This window comes from Zonotrichia albicollis, chromosome 4, assembly GCF_047830755.1.
Source record: "Zonotrichia albicollis isolate bZonAlb1 chromosome 4, bZonAlb1.hap1, whole genome shotgun sequence".
In the NCBI taxonomy this organism is placed as follows: Eukaryota; Metazoa; Chordata; class Aves; order Passeriformes; family Passerellidae; genus Zonotrichia; species Zonotrichia albicollis.
Window position 1 is genome coordinate 35,598,435 of NC_133822.1, and position 20,804 is coordinate 35,619,238.

Consider the following 20,804-nt stretch of genomic DNA (forward strand, 5'->3'; position numbering starts at 1 on the left):
AGTGGGACTCCATCAGGAATATGTTAACATTAAAGACACCCATAAGTGTTTTCTCCTCAAAACTGAAAACTCATGTGCCTTTGTGAAAGCATTTACTGGAGGTGATAGTTGCTTGCTGTAGGTATGGCTGTACACAGTACAAAATCTTAACCTGTTTACGGCGCTGTAAAAAAGTGAATAATAGGGCGAAGACTGCTCTGTGGGGTTGGTGGTCTAAATAGCCCCATTTTCCTTACATACAGACCCAATGTGTGAGGTTCTCACATCTGTCTCTGCCCTTCCGTGTAGGATGGAGTGGACAGCATTTTTGCAGTCTCACTAGATGGAGGAGAGCAAATGCTGTGCAGCTGGGCTGCTGTCAAAACTAACAGCAATGGTCAAGTGGGCAGGAAGGGAGCAGTCTAGAAAGGGCTAATGACTTCTAGTTTATTAGCAGGATCAATTTCAAAGTGTGAGGAACATGCTCCCTACATAGCTCATGAAGGGTATGAATGATCTTTTGTCCCCCTTCTTTAGTTGCTCCTAAAATGGTGTTGGCAGGATTCAGGTGTGGCTCAGGCCAAGCCAGAGTGACAGAAAGGGGACCTGCTCCAGAGGGGACTGTAGAGATGAGAAAAACATTGGGGCTCTGTGTGTGTGTGTGTCCATATCCTGCAGCCAGAAAATTAACAATTACTGACACACTTTAAGGTACAAGAGTTTGGAGTTCACTGACAAGCTGAGCTGTCTGTGCCCTTCTTAGCCAACAGGAACCTGCCTGTTTTGCTGAACCTTCTTTTCCTGGTGCAGCTGCGGAGCAAGGGCATAAGGGAACTGGACAGCACAGATTTCAAGCTGCTTCACCAGGGTCAGTATGTGCATTCATCTTCTCCCAGAGAAGTGTTTGTTAATTGTTCCATAAGATGATATGGGGCTTGCTCCTTGTCCTTTGAGAGAAGATTGACCTTGCATTATGGTAATGGTTGCTTTGAGATGCTTTCATAGCCGGAGCATTGTAAAGAGTTGTGGTAACTAACTCAGTTAACAAGGCCCAGGTTCTCTTCCTCTTGCTTTTACAATAATTTTTTTTTCTCTGAAACCTCACAAGGTGGCCAAAGTATTCCCCTGAACATGACAAAATTTCAGGGTCAGTGGCTGTCGTTGGTTTGGCATGTGACCACATGGCTGCTGTGCTTCCTGACTCATTCCTGTCCCTCCTTGCTATTACAGTCTGGTGGGGCTCAGGCCACAATCTTGTCCTGTTAATCAGCTATCAGGAACCATCAGTGTAGTGAAACTGGGCTTTCCTTGGAATGTGGATTCAGAGTATATGGCTTCCAACCAACTGCCGGGCTTGCCCACTCCACCCCAAAGACAGAAGAGCGGGCTATATTTACCTTACCATAATCTGCTGCCTTGTCTGGTGATCCTTACTTGGTGGCTTCTGCCTTCTTACTTGGCTATTGGAGATTCATATAGCTGTGAAAAAAGAAAAGATACGAGGAGGAAAGTTCAGCTGATCCATCCTCTCATCTCTTCCCCGCTCTGACAAATTGGTTTCTCCAGCAGACTTTGAAGGACTAGCCCCTTCAATTTGAAATGTTTCATATCTCAGAGCTGCCTGTGTTGCCCTTGTAAAGACGTGGCGTTTCTCAGACATTCATTAGCCAAGGGAACTGTGGGTGTGGAGGAACCACAGCCTCTTTATCCCAGCCTTTTTAGCTGCTGTGATTTTAGAACACAGCTCAGCTTCTCCCAGGAGCCACAAGCCCCTTTTGCTCTTGCTTTCTGCTTTGTTCTTTTTCCCCACAGCTCTCTCCCTACCTCAGACACCCCATTTATTCCCCCCTTGGCCTCCCAGCTGTGTTCTCTAGGGGTGGATGTGCAGGACACTCTTATCTAATGAGGCCTCTTAGATAGAAGGGGCGTGTTGATGTGTGTGTTCTGAGAATTGCTTACTCAAGTTTTAAGCTCTCCAGAAGATCTCCAATGACAGTTTTGCTGAGCCCTGCAGTCCTGGATTTCCCTTCCTAACTCTTACTAAACATTGTTGCTAAGTGTTTGGTGCTTACAACAAACATGACATTTTACTCCTGGTGTGAGCAAATTGGTGAGAGTGGAGGAGCACAGCTCTCCATGGCTTTCCCCAGTCTGGTTGCCATGAGAGACAGTCACATGGTTGTTTATGCTTGTTCTAGTACTGGGATCAAACTCACACTGTGGAAGCAGATAACTCACACTGCACGTTTTTCTCTGTGGAAACAGATGACCTAAAGTCCATTGCTCTTGGATTCATTACTGCCCAATGTGATATATGCACTCTAATGTACCTTTTCCAATTCCTCTCCCCTCTTCTGCACTCATCCTTCACTGCACTGTCCACTCTAAAGCAAACACTGTAGAGCAAACACCTGTTGCTTCGTCTGTGCCTTGCTGTGTTTATTTTCACTTTGTCTGAATTCCCTCCCCACTGACTGACTTCTTTCATTTGCTGAGGTGCTCTGTTAAGTTGGTGTTCTTGTTACACCTGTTCTTTTGTTTCCAGTCTGTAATCTCTGTGGGAAATGCAGGCCAAGGGACACTGACCTCCTGCAGCCATCCTTGAATTTTCTGTACTGGAGCCTTCATCAGACAACACCTTGTAGTCAACAGAGAGGTGAGGAAGGATTGTATTGATTGCTAAGTTAATTTCAGTGAGGATGTAGCTTGACAGAGACTGTATTCTAACTGTCTTAGCAGGTAAGGTGGATGTTTCCTCATCCAGACACAGCATTATAATTAAAGACCATTTCATACTTTGAATGAGGTTTTTTAGATTGAGGGGTTTGGTTTGGTTTTGCTGCCTTCTCATGATTCAAGAATTGGCTGCTGAAAGACAGAATCACTGTATTTTTCTTGTTCATAAACACAGCAGTGGGCCTTTGGTGCCTAGCTTGAAATATCCTGGTATTGTCATAGTTCAAAAAAATTAAACAATACTAGGGAAAAGCTCTAATTGACTTTCCTACTGTGTTGTTAGTTGATTAGCTGGCTGAGCAATTGCTTGTGTTCTTGGAGATGAATACCAGTAGCTAGACAGCCTCACTCAGATGAGCTGTGGCAGCTGGGCTACCTCACTGCAGCAGGGGTGTGCTCTTCTGCTCTTCAAGCACACTTCTGTTGTGCTTGTCAAGGTTGTTTAACCTGTGCCATACCATCACCCTCTCTGATTTTGTTTCTCTCATGCAGCAGTAGCTGTGCTGCTCTCCAATGTGTCCTTGCTGGAACTCCTGCAGAAGGTTTTGGAATGCACCTGGCTGTGGTCCCCTCCTTCCAGACCTGCCTCCTTGTCATCTGAAGATGCCTTGCTGTGCTCTGGATGGCTGTTGGTGGCATCCCTTTTGCTTTATCAGCATCGCTACAATACTGAGGTTAGAACCACTCTAAACCCCTCCAGTGTTCAGGGTCAGCACATGGATAAACCTTAAAAATAAATATGTATGTAAGTATATATATATGAAAGTGTTTTGCTTTGGCCTGTAATCTGATGGTGTTGATTTCTCTTTGTTATTGTCCACAAGTTATTCCCTGCTTCACCTCTCCAGCAGGACTGGAAGTTAGCATGTCCCTGAAGGTCTGAGACACGAATCATTGAAGAGTTAAAGAGAGGTGCAAATCCTGTGGGAGAAGTGCATACCTGATCCAAATCATTTTCCTATTCAGGACAGAGCAAAATATATTTTAAAACCTTTCTCAAGGGAAGACTAGGGGTAAAAGGCACAGCTCCCATGTTGTAAACTGTTTTTTTTTGTTACTAAAATGGTCAACAGTGAGATAGAACCTATTATTGGCAAGTAAGTGTTCAATATTAGCAAGCTCTTATGAATGTGGGCAGCTGTCATTGTATTTGATGCTTTGCAGTCCAACAAGACATCTAAGCTGGAGTTGTCAGCTATTAATGGAATTACAACTTTGAAGGAAGCATTTTCCAATGTCAATACAAAGGAAAATGGAGTTAGAGAGCATGTAATGAGTTGTGAGCTCTGCTCTTGCAGTTATGCCCAGCAGAGTATGCTCTTTGGGAGTTGGAACACCTGTTTGCAGATGATAAAATCACATTAAGGACATGCATGCATGTGCACAGAAAAGCAAGGGTGGGATTTCTAATGCTGAGGGAAGATATTTTCCAGACCAGCCCAGACCAGGTCTGCACTCATTACTTTGTCAGCATGCAGCCTCTGCTTAGGGCTCAGAGCATGGTACTTGTACAGGCTGTCAGCTGTGGGAATGCAGCCTGGCCCTGCTCTGGGAGCTGCTAAGTACAGCCTGCCTTCTCAGTTTCCACATCAGGGCTGTGTCTGGTGCTGTGCCAGTCCCAAACGACATTCTAGTGTCAAGTGTCAAGTATTGAGCTTCATCTTGTGGGACTGATGCTCTCAGCTCCTATTGATCCTTGAAGTGCAATCATTTAGCAGCTTATAAGCCTGTTGCTGGATTTTATCAATACCACTGGCTTGATGTGCTATGATATACAACCCAGAAATGTTTTTGCACCAGAGATGAGGACAGAAACTGCAGATACAGCTGGGAAATTGAAATGCTTCAAGACTGCTTCAATGTTTCTAATCTTCAGCATGTCTAATTGTCAGTGTTTCTAATCTTCTGTTGAAGGGGAGGAAGCAGAAGAGTCACTTCTCTTGCTTCTTTCTGCTGTTCAGTGTAGCTGGAGCTGCACAAAGCATCCTGGAGACTCATAAGAGCACCTTTGTGGCTGTGAATGTGAGCTGATGACAGGCTGTCTCCCTGAGCCTGCAGTTTTTAGAGGAGAACAATGGCTTCAAGAAATGGCCACATTCATCTCAGGCTGATGTTAATAGTGAGGATTTGTCTGGCCATAGCCAACTTACATCTTAACTGTGTTGCTGCTGCTGGCTTTACCCTGTGAATGAACAGGGCTCATGGGTGGCAGGCTATTTGTGGCTTTGGCTTGTCAGTTCTAAGATGAGTAGCCACTGCCACCATGTTGCAGGAGCTACTCCTAGTTCTCTGTGGAATATTTCTCTCTTCAGAAGAGTATTTAAAGGAATCAGTCCCGTGATCCTTTTGCCTGCCTTCCTATATCAACACTCTGGCTTATTGAGGAGTTTGAACCCTTCTGGTGCTCTCTGAGTCTTCATGCCCTTGCTCTTGAATGGCAGTTCTGTGAAGGAAACAATGTATTGCAGATTTCCCTCTCAGCCCACCGCTCCTATTTCACGGAGTTCCCAAGTCCCTAAACTCCTCTGCCACTTACACCCATGCAATAGTTCCTGTCCCTGGGCTCTCAGCAGGCCCCAGCTGCAGCAGGCAAGGACAGCTTCTGGCCACTGCTGGTTTTTGGCTGCCTGGCTCTTCAGTCCTGCTGCCCGGCTCTGTGGCTAAGAGCTAAGAACCACCTTGGTGGTGGCTGTTTCTGCCCCTTCATGTGCTTGGCAGGCTGACAGCCACATGCCAGAGGTCCTGCAGGGAGTAGTGAGAACAAGACAGACAAGGTAGGCTGCGGTTTGGAAGCTGTGCAGCTCAAGCTAGTGGTGAGGTAAACATGAGGGTCCAATGATGTAACTCTCCCTTCTGTTCCTTTGGTTTTCAGTGGTCATCATGGGATACTGTCTAAGAACTAGAAGTACATAATGGAGCTTTCTATCTGCTCCAAACCATCACCACTTATTCTCTTCTACTTAATTCTCTTCTAGGTTCACCAGACACTCTCTGTAGACCTTAAAGAAGTCCTGAATACAGTCATCTTCAGGAATAAGAAGCCAATCCTGCTGTTAGGTATTTACATCTGTTAGGGGGATTTGTCTGGAAACAGCTACTAGTACCATGATACAAGCAGCAAGGGAGAACTAGTGACTGGAATGGAATGGAATGGAATGGAATGGAATGGAATGGAATGGAATGGAATGGAATGGAATGGAATGGAATGGAATGGAATGGAATGGTGGGGGTGCTGGAGGGAATCTGGAAACTTTGGTACATTTGGCGTTGTAAATGTGTAACTGGTGGTGAGAAGGGGCAAAAGGGAAGTTCTGTAGTTGGACAGATCTTCCTTGGAGGTTGGTAGTGACATCTGGAACTGAGTGTGAACTGTGTTAGTGTCTCAAAGAAGGAGATTTACAAAGAAACTCATGATGCCATTCCTGTCTACAGCTGTCAGCAGCTGCCAGACAACTCCGGTGGGCTATTAAGCTCACATATTCTCTCATCACCCTCTCCCATGCTCTTGCACAGCCACCAACACATAGGGTAGAGCAGAGAAAAACACTGACACACACTAATAAGCATCTCCCTGTCTAGTGAGCATCATGCAGTTCCTGAGAGCTGTCCTGCGGCAGAACTTCTCCTCCGCCCTGCTGGTGATTGTTGGCCAAAACACAGCCCCAAATGCTGCTCAACCACAGCCATCATCAGTGCAGGACACTGCCCTGCACCCCCTTGCCATGCAGCAGGTCTTCTTACTTGTTGTCAGTCTGCAGAACCTTCTGGTGCATGTCCAGTTGCAGGTATGTAAAATATGACTTTTGGAACAACAGTAGTGTTGGGCTTCAAGCAGGAACAGTAACCTGAGGAGAAACCACCCTGCTGCAGAATCAAAGGGGCTGCCTGCTTGTTTTTTCTTCTGTCTGCATTTTCAACCCCTTACAGATATGTGATGAGGAGGAGGGAAAATGCTCTTGCTGCAGCACAGTGCAGTGAGAGATAAGGTAAATCAAGCTATGCAGTACTCCCTGCTGCTCAACTGGGTAGCTGAAATTCTGTGTACTAATGACAATTTCTGTCTTCCCATCTCTTTCTCTGCAGGGATGCCACATCCATAGGGACAGATGTGGGAAATGTATAACAAATCCCAGTCCATTCCCCATGCCCCTGACAAGGTGCTTCTGGGGGTAGTGAGTGCATCAGCATACATTTAACTTGCTCAAGTGATGCTGGGCTCCAGGGGTAGTACATCAGTTTCCATTTAACACTTAAGCTGTGTTGGGCTCCTATCTTTATTCTTTGGAGGCTGTTACTTATTATTTTTAGTCTCAAAATAAGTAGTTGTAGCTCTGTCTAGCTCCTTGATGTGACAGATAATTTGCAGCACATTGCATTCCTTGAAGGAGATGAAAGGTGTTATTTTCCTGTGCTGCATACTCTTCTGATCCTGGCACTTTATGAATTTTCCTCTTGCAATAGCTGTTGACTGGGGTTTTTTTTTTTCCTTTTTTTTTTTCTTTCTTTCTCTTGGTATTCCAGAAAGACTTGCTGCTCTCTCAGGCAGTGGTTGCCTGCCTAGAAACCTTAGTGGAACACCTGTATGTGAAGAACCAGGATGTTGGTAAAGTCTTCATGTTCTTTGTTCTCATAGTTCCCCTCCTGCAGTGATTTTGAGCTCTTTGTTCTTTATCCAGTAGCACTCTGGAGAAAATGTGTGATGAGTTTATGCCAAATAAGAAAAATTATTTGTGTGCCTAAAGTTAATATTGTGCTTTGTGGGGTGAGATCACAGTGCCTGGCTCCCCTGCATGAACTTTTGCTCTGGACACCAAGATGTTTTCCAGAAGGCAAAAAGTAGTTCTCCAACCGTGTAAGAGGGAAAGGTTTGGGAATGGAAGGAGTATAGGAATAGTCTTTGACCTTCAGGCCAATTGTATCAAACCTTTAGACCATAAACATATGGGAGGGAGGGAGGATCTGAACGTGATGTGTCTTACAAAAGGACAGTGTTGGTCATGGTTTGGTCCTGAAGGAAGGGAAGGAAGAACAGGATATTAGGCAGCCTTAGGGAATGGAAAATGGAAATTCTGGATTTCCAGGGGTGAATTCTGACCTTGGTTTCCAGAGTGCATGTCAGACCTAATGTGTACCATGTTTTCAGTATAACAGAATATCACTGCATTGTACATTTGTACCATGTACATTTTTGAGGGGGAAAAATAGACCCTTCTGCTATTGTCAGCCTCCTGCCATGAAGTTCAGGTGCTGGGTCTGTTCTTAAACCAGAAAGTTCTCTGTACCCTGACCTGTTTACTTCGTTTGTTTAAACACCAATGGAGGAGGGAATGGAGTGAATGAACACCAGGCAAAAGGGACACTGGTGGGAGAGAGGAAGTGGTTGGATAAAGATGTAATACTGCAGATGAATGACAGCCAGTCATTCCCCAGAAGGGAGGCTATTAAAAGGCTGAATTTGAAAAAAAAAAAAAAAAAAGCTATGGGGAGGCTTTGCTAATTTGGGATTAAACTAATGAAATGCTGCTGCAGCAACAGGTGAACCTGTCACTTTGGCTGCTGTGGTGCTGAAGTTCAGAACAACACTAACAAGTCTCCTTATTTCAAGCAGAATGAGGGTCAAGCTTTATTTGGCTGAAAGGTGCAAGAGCACTTGGACTCTGCCTCTAGGAGTTGACTCACTTGAGGCTTTCTAAAACCCTCTTTCGGTCCAGAGATATTTCCAAATGTGCAGAGCAGGCTCATGCACAGTGCTGGTACTTTCTCATTTACCCCAGATGAAAGATATCCCCAAAATATTTGACATTATTTTTCAGTGTTGTTTTCCTATGGAAAAGAATTCTTGTAGTGGCAATAGGGAGGTTATGTGACTGCCAGTGGAAAAGAGACCTTTTCTACACACTGGTGAGTTGCTATAATATAAAAAATTATATCAGTTTATTTATTTGTCCATCCCATGCTCCTAACCTGTACTAAATATAAGGTAATAATATTTTAATTTCAGCATTCAGTGAAAGACCTCATGCCATCATAGACTTATGGCCTTACCTAACACATGTTATGTTATCATGTTTGTTCTTTAGTGAGAGCATTTTCTCTACTGACTGCATTGCCACCATCAGCCTGGCCGGTCCCCACAGTCCACTGTCTGATATAGATCCAGCCTCAGTTTGTCCAGCTTCTGTTATAGGGCTTTCTTCATTACCCAAAGGGTATTCTGCAGCTAAATAAAAACTGAGGTCAGGAGAGTTGTCCTCAGATTGAAACCGGAGGGTATTATTTTTAAAACCCCAGGCTAAAGATATTCTCTCTCTGTTTTATGACATACACCCCAGGAGAAGGTTTCTCTTCCTGTACCAGCACAAAGATGGACAATATGTGTTTTCTGCTTTGAAAAGCTATTAAGCTTTTGTCCTCTTGACTGAACTCTTGCCCAGAGAGTGACCGATTAAAAAGCAAGTAAGAGCAGTGAAAAATAACCCTTTAGTGTTTCACAGCATGGGTTCTAGGAGAGAAAACTTGGGCTCAGTATTGAAGACTGTCCTTAGCTGGGTTCAGCCTGTCACTTTGGCAGTTTTACAGCTGTCTTTGAGTGGCTTCTCCTTCTCTCCCAGCTCTGCACGTTGCTTCGCAGCCATGGCACCGATTCCTGCTCTTCACACTACTCAGTGGGGGCCAGAAGTCCTTTCTGCAGCCAGCAGTTCTCAGGCTGATGACCTTGGTGAGCAGCAGAAGGGTGGGCTGTTCCCCATCTTTCCCACTATGTTGGCACAATGCACCTAGGCTGGTTATTGGTAGTTAACTTGCTATGCAACATATGCTATTGCCCGGGACTGTATTCCTGCCCTCTATTAATAATGATAGTTTCAAGTGAACTTCCACACCCTGCAGAAACTGACTGCTGTTAGTGAGCACCTCCCGTTCTTCTGGTGTTGGTAACATTTATTTATATCATCTAGTATCCCTGGGGAGGAGAGGAGAAACTTGCAGAGAACATGCAACTGCTGTTACCAGTCAGGGAGCAAGCTGGCTGCTTGGCATTGCAGCTTGTCTCCTGTCTCAGCCTTACAGACCTGACTTTTCAGGGCAGGGAGTTAGTGCCATATTCTACCCTGCCGTATGTGGGGTCTGTGGGCTAGAGGGGGAATGTGATCCTACCCAGCAGAGATACTGAAGAAAAAGCCCTCATGGCAGTAAATGAGAGGAAGGGGTTATTAAAGTGAACCTTTCCCCTCCAAATATAAGTTGGGTCTGTGAGTATTTGCTGTTCTTATTTCAGTTTTAAAAGGTTACCTTATTTATTTTAGTTCCTTCCCAGCTTAAACCAAAATAAGTCTGGCTATAAATCAGAGCCCCATCAACATAGATATTTGCACTGGTTCCATTAGAAGTGGTGTAAAAATCAGGCCTGTGGTTAAGGTGCTGCAGTAATGGTGCACAGAAGAGGTCTTTGCAAGTGATGAGTCACTGTTGCACTCTGTGGGTCTTCCACTATTTAATGTCTCTATTTTTCCCTTTGTTCAAGTTTGTGAGATATCAGAGCAGCAATATTATTTCTCAAAAAGAAATTAGCCAGATTATTCAGGAGGCAGCAGAAGCCAGCATAGCAGAGCTGCCTGAGGCCACGTCTCATGCTCTTCACCTCTTCCTTTCTCAGGTAAGAGAGCAGTGACTGCTTAGGAAAATGAGAATGGAGTCCCTAGGTGTTTGCTTTGGCCTTTGAAGATCTCACTGTGTGGAGATGAGGGAGAGAGTATGAAGGAACAAGCCCGACAGTTTTATGTTGTTCTGGAAATCATTCTTTTTTTCTGACCCCTCAGATTCAGAATAGTCATTACCAGGTGGAGCCAGAACAGTCAGAGGTCATTCAGACCTTGCTGGATCGGCTCTTGGGACAGAGGACCATGTGTGTAAAGCATCAGGACATTGTGTATCCTTTGGTACTAATGTGTGTGGCAGGTGTAACAGAGGTAGAAAGGATACTTAATTTGCTGCTCCTTCTCTTGTTCCAGCTGAAGGCAAACAAAATTGAAAAACCCTGAGTAGTTTCTACACTTGGCTAACTGTGGGATGAAAGACTTCATCATGTCCTAATCTGAGAAGACATTTCAGAAATGAGTGGACAGTTGGGATTAAAGAAGGCTCTGTGTGCTGGGCGTGTGTTCATCTATAAAGCAGAGGTGATCTGATGAAAGAGGGGCAGGCTTGGGAGTCTCTGGCTTCAAAGCAGTAACAATCCCTGTATTGATTTCCCTGGAGGATGAGCAATGAGTTAATCTCTGTTTGCATGCCATCTAGTGCCAGGATGCCCATGAAGTAGTGGAAACCCAGATATGACTCAGGCACTTTCAAAATGCAGAGAGCATTTGGGAACCACTGAGGGGAATTAGCAGATTTTATTCTGTTTAGGCCTAGTCTGCCACTGTGAACTAAATCCTCTTCTCTGGAGATAGAGGCAGAGGCCACTCCCAGATGCCTTGTGGAGAAAGAGGGAATCTGACGCAGTATTTGTTTGTTTCTCAAACTTTTTCTGCCTTCCTGTTTTCATCGCACTGCATTGCCTCGGATGTGTAGCAGTGATGGAAGTGGACGTGGCAGTGATTTCCTGTGGGTGTGGGGACTTCCTTCACTGTGGGGCACTGTCATCAGCCATGGGTAGGGTACGTGGTGTTTGTCCTGTCAGGAGTAGCTTGTCCTCCTGCCTACCCCCAATGTGATGTTACTGCTCTGTTGTGGAACAGAGTGCAAGTTGTGCTGGTGGAGGCCATTGGGCCCCACAAAGTACCTCTCCACTCCATTTCTCCATTTTGCTTCTCTGTACAGGGATGAAGGAATTTGGATGGGAGGTTTTGTTACATTGCTGAAGCTAGTTTTCATTTCTGACTTTTTTATGTATTAAGAAATCTTCAAATCTTGGTGGTTAGGAAGGAAGGATCTTAGATGCATTTGAAGTGAAGCAGGGGGCTATGTGAATAAGCTTGTTATGGACATGAAAGACAAAATCCTCTGGTCAAAATGGAGCTTTGACTTTTCTTCAGGTTTACCTACACTGATGTTTCTCACGTATGTTGGCAGTGAGGTTCCATGGGAGGGTTGGTTTAGTAATGAAAACCTCCTGTCAGTGATATGTCAAATGTGGGAATTCCCATAGCATGTATGCCTTTCGTTTGGTTTCCACTCATGCTGTCAATGACAGATGTCTGGGAAACGTGGCAGTGTCTCTCTCACACATTGGAGACTGAAATGAGAAGATACAGTGCACAGAGCAGAGGAACAAAGCAAGAATCTAGGAGGAGACCCCCATCCTGTCATTCCTTCCCAGTGAGTAGTAGGGAGAAGAAGGACAAAGGAAGTTACTTGTTGCTCATTTTTAGAAAAAGGTTTGTTGAAATTAAAAAGTTCTGTTACTGAAACGGCTCCGTTTCCCCTTCTGTGCGGGATAAGGCTTGGTTCATGCCCTTCATGTATCAAAATACAGTCCTGCCTGGGGAAATGATGTCGTACAGGGGCGTTGTGGAAGAGGTACTCTGCTCACTCATCGTGGCTGATAGGGCTGCGGGATGGTCCCTTTGCTCTGGGCTGGAAGGGGCGGTGGGGGCTCAGCCAGGATCCCGGGGGAAGCAGATACGTGTCCCATAGGGATGAGGAGACTTCTTCCCGGTCACGACTGACCCCTGCGACTACAGCCCCAGCCCCGCTGTCCCGTTGCCGCCAGACCCTCCAAGTGCCAGCCGGTGCGTGGCCGGTGCCGGGGCGGGGCGGGGCGGGGGCTCAGGAAGTGACACGGCGGGGCGGAGCGGCGGTGGCAGCGGCAGCAGCGGCAGCATGGCAGCGCAGCGGGCGTGAGCGCCGGCCTCGGCACCCGCACCCGGCACCCGGCCCGCAGGTGGGGACCGGCCGCGCCCCCGGGAGCCATCCCCGCCCCGGGAGGCCCAGCGGGGCCGTGGCGGGGCAGGAGGGAATGGCGGGAGCAGCCCTGGGGCCGCTCCGGGGACGGGGCGGAGGTGGCCGGAGCGCCCCGAGCGAGACCCGGCAGGGGCCCGTCCTCCCGGGCAGCGGGGTGGCCGATGAGCGGGGCGGGCAGTGCGGCCCCGGGACACCTCTCTGGAGCCTGGGGAAAGGGGCTGTGCCCGACGGGCTCTGCCTGCCATCGCCGCCCGCTCGCCCCGCGGCTCCCGGGAGCTGCCGTCCCCGCCGAGGGTTCGCGTCCTCCCGGGTGCCGCCTGCTGCCTCCACTTGACACGGCTCCGGGTGGCTTTCCCGCAGCGCGGCCGGGTCGGTTCGGCTAGTCCTCTTTCCACCGTCCCCGTGTGATTGCCTTTACTTTCAGCGGAGCTTGCGGGAGAATCCGCATCTCCTGTGCCGGCGGCCGCCCGAGCCCCTCAGGGGGCTTCTTGAACTCCTCGGGCACGAGGGTGGGCTGGAACCGACCCATTCCTGCTGGAAATCACAGCCGGAAATCGCGGCTGCCAAGCCGTGCGGTACGCGAGCTTCTGGGCTTGGTGGCTGGGAGACTTTGGAGACGAGCAGGTGTAAATGGCCAGTACTGTTTCAGCTGAAGCAGCTGGTCCTGTAAGCCCCATAGAGATATGTCCTCCTAGAGGAGTCTGAGCAGAGGTGTTTCACTTCTGAAGCTTTTGGTTCACCTGTAACAAAAGATAAATCCTCATCTGGTTGTTGGAGGAGTGCCTCGGGATTGGGTTCATGGGACTGGGAGTTTTCATCCCTTGTTTAGCCACAGCATGCTCCTGGTGAAGGATGATGCTCTTCCCCCTACATTTCAGTGCCTGCAGAGGGGAAGTGGGGGGATCGTGCAAAAGTTTCTCCAGGGAACCTAAGCATTGCAGCATGGCTCTGCCTTGCAAGCTCATTAAGTGAATAAATATCAAGGATGCTTGCTTCAGATGGGGCTCCTGCAGGAAAATTTATAAAGTAATTATAAAAAAAAAAAACATTTTAATGGGAAGTACTAACCATCTATTACATGGCATCTGTTGTCATGTCTTTGGAAAAACACATCTAAATTAAGAGGTTGGTAGACAGTGAGACAGACTGGTGGGCTTGCTGCTGAAACAGCCAGCTGGCCAGGGCTTCAAGGCAATGTTGGCGGAAACTCCTTTCCATCTGTAGCATCAGGCCAGGCCTTGGCTCCCTGGACTGCTCTGGGAGCATCAGGCAGAGCTGTCTCTAGCAGAAATCAATTCAGGGAGGAGCAGGGAGGAAAGAGAGGAGCAGCTCTGCAGTGTTTGTGTCTCATCCCTCAGCGGGTGTGAAGACACGAGAGTTTGTGGGGAAAGCATGGAGGAACATCTGCATGGAGCTTTGGCATTTCTGCCGTTACATAGTGTGGCCTGGAGAGGAAGGAATGTCCTCTGCTGTTAAAATGGGGTGAAATTGCCAGAGCAGTGGAAGGAGATTAATCTGGGGTGGTCCCACATGGCATCAGCAGCCCCAAGTTCCCTGTGGGTGAGAGAAACAACTGGGCCTGCTTCAATTTCCCCGGTGTGTTTCAGCCCTGGTGGACAATGGCAAATAAATAGCTCCGATGTGAGAATGAGTGCCAGCAGATCAGATGAAAAAGTTATGGGCTTCCAGTATGGGGTGATTCTCCAGTCCTCTACTTCTGGCCTTGTCCCATGGGACAATCTTTAGGGCTGGTGTAGGAGGATCTGAATACATTTGCATTGCAAACATTGACCATCCCTACCCCAGCATCTACTGTTGTGTCTCTGAAGAAGCCCATCACTGTTGTGAGCAGCCAGGCAGGCTGGTGGCCCTTGTGCTGCAGCAGCTGGCTGGTCAGCAGCTGCTTCAGCTGAGAGCTGTGCTTTGCTCTGCTCTGCCTGGAACAGGGTTTTTTGCAGCTCATCTTCCCCCTTGTTGCACCTGTGGAATATCCTCCGGCCACCCAACTCCAGTGTTGGAAATGGGGGATACTGCAGCCCCTATCCTAACCAGGCATGCTGGGGCTGCCATAGGCAGCATGGCAGAGCTGTTGTGGGCAGCATTTCTGCTCTTTGCCTTCCAGCCTAGTCTGGAGGCCACTGGCTACCTCCAGTTTCTCTTTCCAGTTCTCCATGAGCATGGCAAATTGTCAGCCTAATCCTTATGCTTGTATGTCTCATCCAAGGGGCAGACGGGAGCTTGGTCCCAGGGCAGTCACTCTTTGTGCTTTTGCATTGCTGCACTTCCTCCTCCCTGAGAGCTTGGGAGGTGTTGAGCACCTGTGGGGCTCTGCAGAGGAGAGACCTGTGCCACCTCACTGAGCCAGGCCCTGGGTCATTGTTTTTGGCAGGGTGAAGCAGTCTCTTGGAAGCAGACCAGGCTGTTAGGTCCAACAGAACATCTGTTTGCCTGGGCTGGAAAATTTTCCTTATAGCCTTGACTTGTTGGTGTGCTTTGTGGCATTCAGGCTGGCTGGAATATGGCTTAAGCCTCACACCGCAGTGGGAAGAGGGGACAGACCCTCTGGCATGGGGATTTGTGGCATGGGGTTTGTGGTGCTGTCCCACCTCCACACCGTGTCAGAAATATGGGGCACATCCCCCCACATGAGGGGCAGCCATGTCTTCTTCAGTAATGCTGGTTGTATTTACTGTGGTCTGCTCCTTTTCAGGGGTGCAGCCTTTTACAAAGCACAACAGCAAAATATGGGTTTCTCATGTTTGTCTGACACTGCTCCCCTGCCTTTGCCAGGGGTGTGAAGGTGCTTGGCTTGGCCTCGGCAGGAGGTACATGGTGGGAGCTGCTGCTGATCCTTGCAGGGCTGGGAGAACTGCTGGTGCTGCTTGCTTTGCCTCTTTCATGGGCTTGGAGTTGAAGAAATTGTATTTGTTTAAAAAAGGAAAAGCAACAAGAAAAGAACAAGAAAGGATTTGGTTTTGTTTCAGCATTAGGGCATTACAGAGACAAGTTTGGCTGGGCAGGCAAACTTGGACTCGAGAGGGCAGTGGGTTATAGGGTGAGGTCAGCTCTGGTGGCTTTAGACATCTGCCTTTCCTTCAGGAGCAGGAGGTGGCTCAGATGATGCCTCTGAAGGAGCTGTTGCTTCTGTAATTGCCAGTGGCTTGTGCTCAGCTCCACTGAAACCTTGTGCCTGAGGACAGAGCACCCTGAGTTCTGCTGCCTGGGGACTGAGCTGTTGCTCAGTATAGACTAAGCAACAGCTCCAGGTATAGACTTCTCCAGGTATAGACCATCCAAGAGGATCCTCATTCTCAAGGACCTTTTCCTCCAGCCATTGACTTTGTCTGAGGGACATTTGTGGTCAGGAGCAGCTCTGCCCAAGAGCATCCCTGCAAAGCCTCAGACACTGTCTGGGAAGGGACTTGTTTGGAGCGAGGGGGAAGCTACCACCAGGTCACCCAACTGTGGTTTTTTGGTGTGGTGGCACCCAGCTCGTAGTGAGGGAAAGGGTCTGGGTACCAATACCCCAAGTGGTGAGGGGAGGTTGCTGAGCTGGTTGCACTGGTACTTGAAGGAGAGATGGACTTCAACCCCTCAGTGATCCCACTCTGTCTTCCAGACCTGCTGTTGTGGCTGTTGGGCTGCTCTGCCTCACAAACCCAGCAAAAACCTAGCTGTTATTTTTGGAACAAGGGGTAGGACTTAAATGTTCTGTTGGGTCAGTGCTGGGTCAGATGCCTGGGGCTGGCAGTGCAGGCAGGTAAAGAGAAGAGGGAGACCAGGGCTTCACTTGCAGCAGGCTGGCTGCAGCATCACCATGTGCCTCTGCTCTGGCCGCTGTATCCCTCAGACCCCTCATGGGGACAAGGGAGAGATGGGCAAGGACCCTGGTGCCAAGGGCATCGTGCCGTTGGTCCCAAGTGGCTTGTGTGACTTCTCCTTTTGGTAAGTCTGCTCAATGATCATTGGTTTTGTTGGTCTTTTCTCTTCCAGGCTGCAGTGGCCAACATGGATTTTCTCATCATCTGTCCCTTTCTGCTGGCCTTGCTGCTGTCCCAGGGCAGCTTCACAGACCTGGAGAAACAGAGAGTAGACTCTGGCTTGGAAATCTGTATCCTCTGCAGCCTGCCCCTCATGACCACGTGTGCACTAATGGCTACGGAGGCTGGAGGGAGCACATGCACAGGGAAGGGGTCAGAGACCGTGGAAAGGGGCACAAGGAAGTGGAAAAGAGAGGATCCAGAAGCACTGGGAAGTTGCTGCTTTGTCCTTCTGTAGATGGGCTTGTGCCAAGCTCCTGGGTTTGCTAACCAAGTGCCTGGCTTGGTGCAGGAGCAGAAATGGCAGTGATGCCTGGTGTTCTTTCTGCTCCATTGTGCTGATCCCTGAGCGCATTTCCCAGTATGCTCTTGGAAGTGGCATGGCCAGCCAGGAGGCAGAGCACGCCTGCACTTTTCAGTGCTTTGGGATCACCAACTGGGATGGTGGAAGAGGACTCCTGGGCTTGTGGCACTTGGTCTCCTCTGTGCCACAGGCACTTTTTGCTCATGAGGAGATGATGGGCTAATGCAAGCCCTTCTTAGCACACAGCAGCATCCTCTGGTGAACAGGCAAAGTATGAAAAGATGAATATGTGGAGACCCATGGGGAAGGTGGCAGTTCATGTCCTTCCTCCGTGTTCCTCCTCCATCCCATCCGTCAGGGCATGGATTGGCACGTGGAGAGCTCCTCACAAGCTCTTAGCACTGTTAAGGGCCCTGCTGAGGTGTTTGGGCAAGGGGTTCACTGGAAATCTGTGTTCCATCCTGGCTCAGGTGCTACCCCTCAAACACCTCATAGTGGGGCTGGGATGGTGCCAGGGGCCTGCTGGAGGAGGGAGAGCAGCAGTGTGGTGGGAGAATGTTGACAGTGCCCTTGACAGTGGTGCAGATAAGAAGCTGTTTGAGGTGAAGCGCAAGGACCAGATGAATGCTCTGAAGAACTTGATTGAGCTCAATGACATCAACCAGCAGTACAAAATCATTGACATCATGCTCAAGGGACTCTTCAAAGTAAGCCACAGTGCAGGCTGCACTCTGAGCCCACAGGGGTGGGCAGAAATGGGAAGGGTTGGGGGCTTCAGTGGAGTGTGTGGCAGGTGAGCCTTAGGACCTGAAGGGAGGGTGACATGGGGTTTCAAAGTGAGGCAGCTGTGGCAGCACCTCCAGGGTGCAGGGCAGGACTGGCAGGACAAAACACTAATCAAGGACTCTGGCAGGTGCTGGAGGACTCCCGTGCTGTGCTCATCGCTGCTGATGTTCCTCCTGATGGGCCCTTCCCTCAGGATGAGAAGATAAAGGATGGTAGGTCCTCTCTGGTTTTCACCCTCCTCCTTTTTCTTCTGTTCTGGTGCACCACAGACATTCTTCCTGGGATCAGTGCTGGGTACAAAACCCCTGTGTATCCAGACCAGACCTGGGCTGCTCCCTGCCTGTTGGGGACGCTATTGCTGCCTCTCTGACCAGTTCATACTGGGGAGCCTACTGGTTTGCCCTCAGCCTGTGCTGATGGAGCTGTGGCTGTCCCCACAGCCTACTCCCACGTGGTGGAGAACACTGCCTTCTTCGGGGACGTGGTCCTGCGCTTCCCCAAGATTGTGCACCACTACTTCGACCGCAACTCCAACTGGAACAGCCTCATCCGCTGGGGCATCGGCTTCTGCAACCTGACGGGTGTGTTCGAGCAGGGACCCCACTCCCAGGTCCTGCGGCTGGTATGGCTCCTCGTCCCCCCTGCCGTGACCACCCTCTGCTGCTGGGCTGGGGGAGATGAGGGTTTTGGGGTAAAAGGAAGGGAGGGGCACTGCCCCCACCATGGCTGGGGGCTGTCCTTGAGCTGAGGGATGGGGGAAGCACAGAGAGCATAGATGGGACTGGTGGGAGAGTAGGGGACCCCCGTCACACAGCTGGGGGATGCGAGTGGGAGGCACCACTCCCCAGTGAGGTCTCCCCTTTGCTCTGCAGATGGCTCAGGAGCTAGGAATCAGTGAGAAATCACCTGATTACCGCAATCCCTTTAAAACGGACCAGTCAGAGGTAAGATGGCAACGCTGCCAGCTTGTCTCATGGGCTTTCCCATCCGTGTCACAGCTCCAGGCAGCTGGCTGGGGAATGGAATGGCTGGCTTGTGGGAAGTTGCCAAATGCCCCTGTCACTGACTAAGCATGGCTGAAACACAAACACTGAATTCCCCGTCTGTGCTCTACTTTGGGCACCTGGTGCCCTCTCTTCCCTTCTGTGGCCACCTGCCTCGTAGTTGAGACTCTGTTTGTCACTTGCTGATCTGTGCTCAAAGCTCCCTGGACTGCGAGCCTTGTACATTGGCTTTGGTGGGTCTGGAGGGGTTGTGCCTCTGGGAGCTGTGGGTGCTCCCCAATGCTGACTCCTTGCTGTCAACCCCCAGTTTTTTCCCAGTGCTGACACCTTTCAGAAGGCGCTGCGGGATGAGGAGAAGAGGAGGAAGAAGGAAGAGAAGCGGAAGGAGATCCGCAAGGGCCCACGCATCTCCCGCTCACAGTCGGAGCTGTAGCAGGCTGGGACTTGTGCCTTGCAGTGGGGGTGGCACCACTGGGACACAGAGTGGCTTGCTCCCTTCTCGGCAGCTTTGGGCCAGTGCCTGGCCGTTCCCTTTCCATTTGTGCTGTGTGTTTTGTTTTGTTGCCTTTTGTTTTTGTTCAGTGGAGGTTGCGTGGTGGTGCTGGTGGGTTGGCCCAAAGGGGCTAAAGTGGGGTACCCCTTCCACGGAGGTAAAGCACAGACAGGACAGCACTGGGGCCATCCCCTGGTCAGGGTGTTGCTGCCTGTGGGCAAGTAGGGTGTGGGGGACACGCCTCTGGTGGAGCCTGGGGATCCCTCCTCACTGCAGCACACCCCACGCTGAAGGTGCCTCCTCCAACACGGGTGGGCTGGGGTGTGCGTCACACCAAACAGCCTCATGAGTAATGCTGCTTCTCTCAGTTTTGCTTTTCGTTCAGCTAAACGGGTGATCTCATTGGCACCCCCCACTGCGTTCTACCTGGTCTCTGCACAGCTGCTACCTCTGCCAGAGAGGACCTTCCCTTTTCCCAGCGGCTGTTCCACAGAGCAACGTGTGTTTCATTGTCCAGACGTTGAAAATGCCGATGGCAGCAGCTGTTCCTGGCTGATGGCATCTCGGGGCCACTGCAGGTCATTCCCTCATAGAGGCAACTGCCTGGTGAATTTTTTGGACAGGAGGAATTTCAGTACTTGGCCTCTTTGCAGCCAGTGGTGCCTGTACTGCAAACCATGCTGATGCTGAAGATGCTGGGGAACCAGCCTGAGCTGCTGAGAGCCTGTCCTGCAGCCCATGCCCCATCCCTTCTCTTTGGGGCTCATCCTCTGTGAATGAGTCCCCGAAGCCCCTTGTCAGGGGGCAGCCAGACGAGGACATGTGGCAATAGCCGGGCCGAAGTGGGGAGTAGCCAGCTTGAGGGGCTGCAACCTTCCACGGGTGTCTGGGCTGCCATGGGGACAGTTGAGGGCTGGCCCAGGACCCGACACAGCCACGCTGTGATTCCTCACCTGTGCGACGGCCTTGCACCAGAGCGGGCTCTTGTAGAGGGGCTTTCCCCAAGGAGCCAGTTCTCTGCGTCGGGCTGGCAGCATCACAGCCTTTGAGGAAAGGGAAACGTTCCGGATTTTTTAACAGCAGAGCCAAGTCCCTCCAATGAGGGGAGGGGGTAGCAATGGGCGCATTTGGTTTTTCTTGAATAAAATTGACTTTATTATTTTTTTTTAAGTAGAAGAATCGTGGCTCTTGCTCCCGTTGCTGGTGGGAGCGGGTGTACGCCAGAGAGCGTCGAGCTGGCCCCTCAGGAGGCGAGGGTGCGTGGGCGCTGCGGAGGAAAGGACAAGCCCCATGCTGTGTCCACCGCCGCCTTGCAGCGGGCCCTTCCGCCGCGCATCCTGGCGGCATCCCGGGACGCGAGCCCTGCCCCGGCCGCGTTTCCCGGGGGCGGCGGCGTCGGTGCCGCTCCCACGCGCGGCGCTGCCCCGCCCCCTCATGAATATTCAGCGTGCGGGGCGGGGCGGGCTATGCTAATGGCAGCTGCTGATCGCTGACGCGCCATCACACCACGCGCCGCCGCGGCTGCCGATTGGCCGGGCCCGACCTGGTCTCATTGACAA

At 50.0% G+C, this 20,804-nt stretch overlaps 2 protein-coding genes across 4 annotated transcripts in view; both read left to right on the forward strand.

The window, feature by feature from the left end:
* Positions 1–12,125, forward strand: part of MEI1 (meiotic double-stranded break formation protein 1) — a 38,317-nt gene extending 26,192 nt beyond the window's left edge. The window contains exons 22-31 of one of the 2 annotated variants that reach the window (XM_074539442.1): positions 743–847; positions 2,525–2,635; positions 3,208–3,389; positions 5,691–5,772; positions 6,295–6,500; positions 7,237–7,318; positions 9,327–9,433; positions 10,238–10,369; positions 10,533–10,642; positions 11,909–12,125. In XM_074539442.1, the coding sequence (XP_074395543.1) occupies positions 743–847; positions 2,525–2,635; positions 3,208–3,389; positions 5,691–5,772; positions 6,295–6,500; positions 7,237–7,318; positions 9,327–9,433; positions 10,238–10,369; positions 10,533–10,642; positions 11,909–11,954 (1,163 nt within the window). In that variant the 3' untranslated portion in view covers positions 11,955–12,125. Of the gene's footprint in view, positions 1–742; positions 848–2,524; positions 2,636–3,207; positions 3,390–5,690; positions 5,773–6,294; positions 6,501–7,236; positions 7,319–9,326; positions 9,434–10,237; positions 10,370–10,532 lie in introns of both variants that reach the window. The other variant, XM_074539441.1, reaches the window with a different exon arrangement.
* A 340-nt stretch (positions 12,126–12,465) lies between these two features.
* CCDC134 (coiled-coil domain containing 134) lies at positions 12,466–20,415 on the forward strand. Of its 2 annotated transcripts, none has more exons than XM_005488684.3 (7): positions 12,466–12,598; positions 16,612–16,729; positions 17,548–17,669; positions 17,876–17,960; positions 18,189–18,370; positions 18,621–18,692; positions 19,060–20,415. In XM_005488684.3, the coding sequence occupies exons 2-7, from the start codon at positions 16,627–16,629 to the stop codon at positions 19,183–19,185; spliced, it is 690 nt and encodes a 229-aa protein (XP_005488741.1). In that variant the 5' UTR covers positions 12,466–12,598; positions 16,612–16,626; the 3' UTR covers positions 19,186–20,415. The 2 variants fall into 2 exon arrangements, with proteins under 2 accessions (XP_005488741.1, XP_074395546.1); XM_074539445.1 differs by having other exon boundaries at positions 12,479–12,598; positions 16,619–16,729.
* Positions 20,416–20,804: the final 389 nt, after the last annotated feature.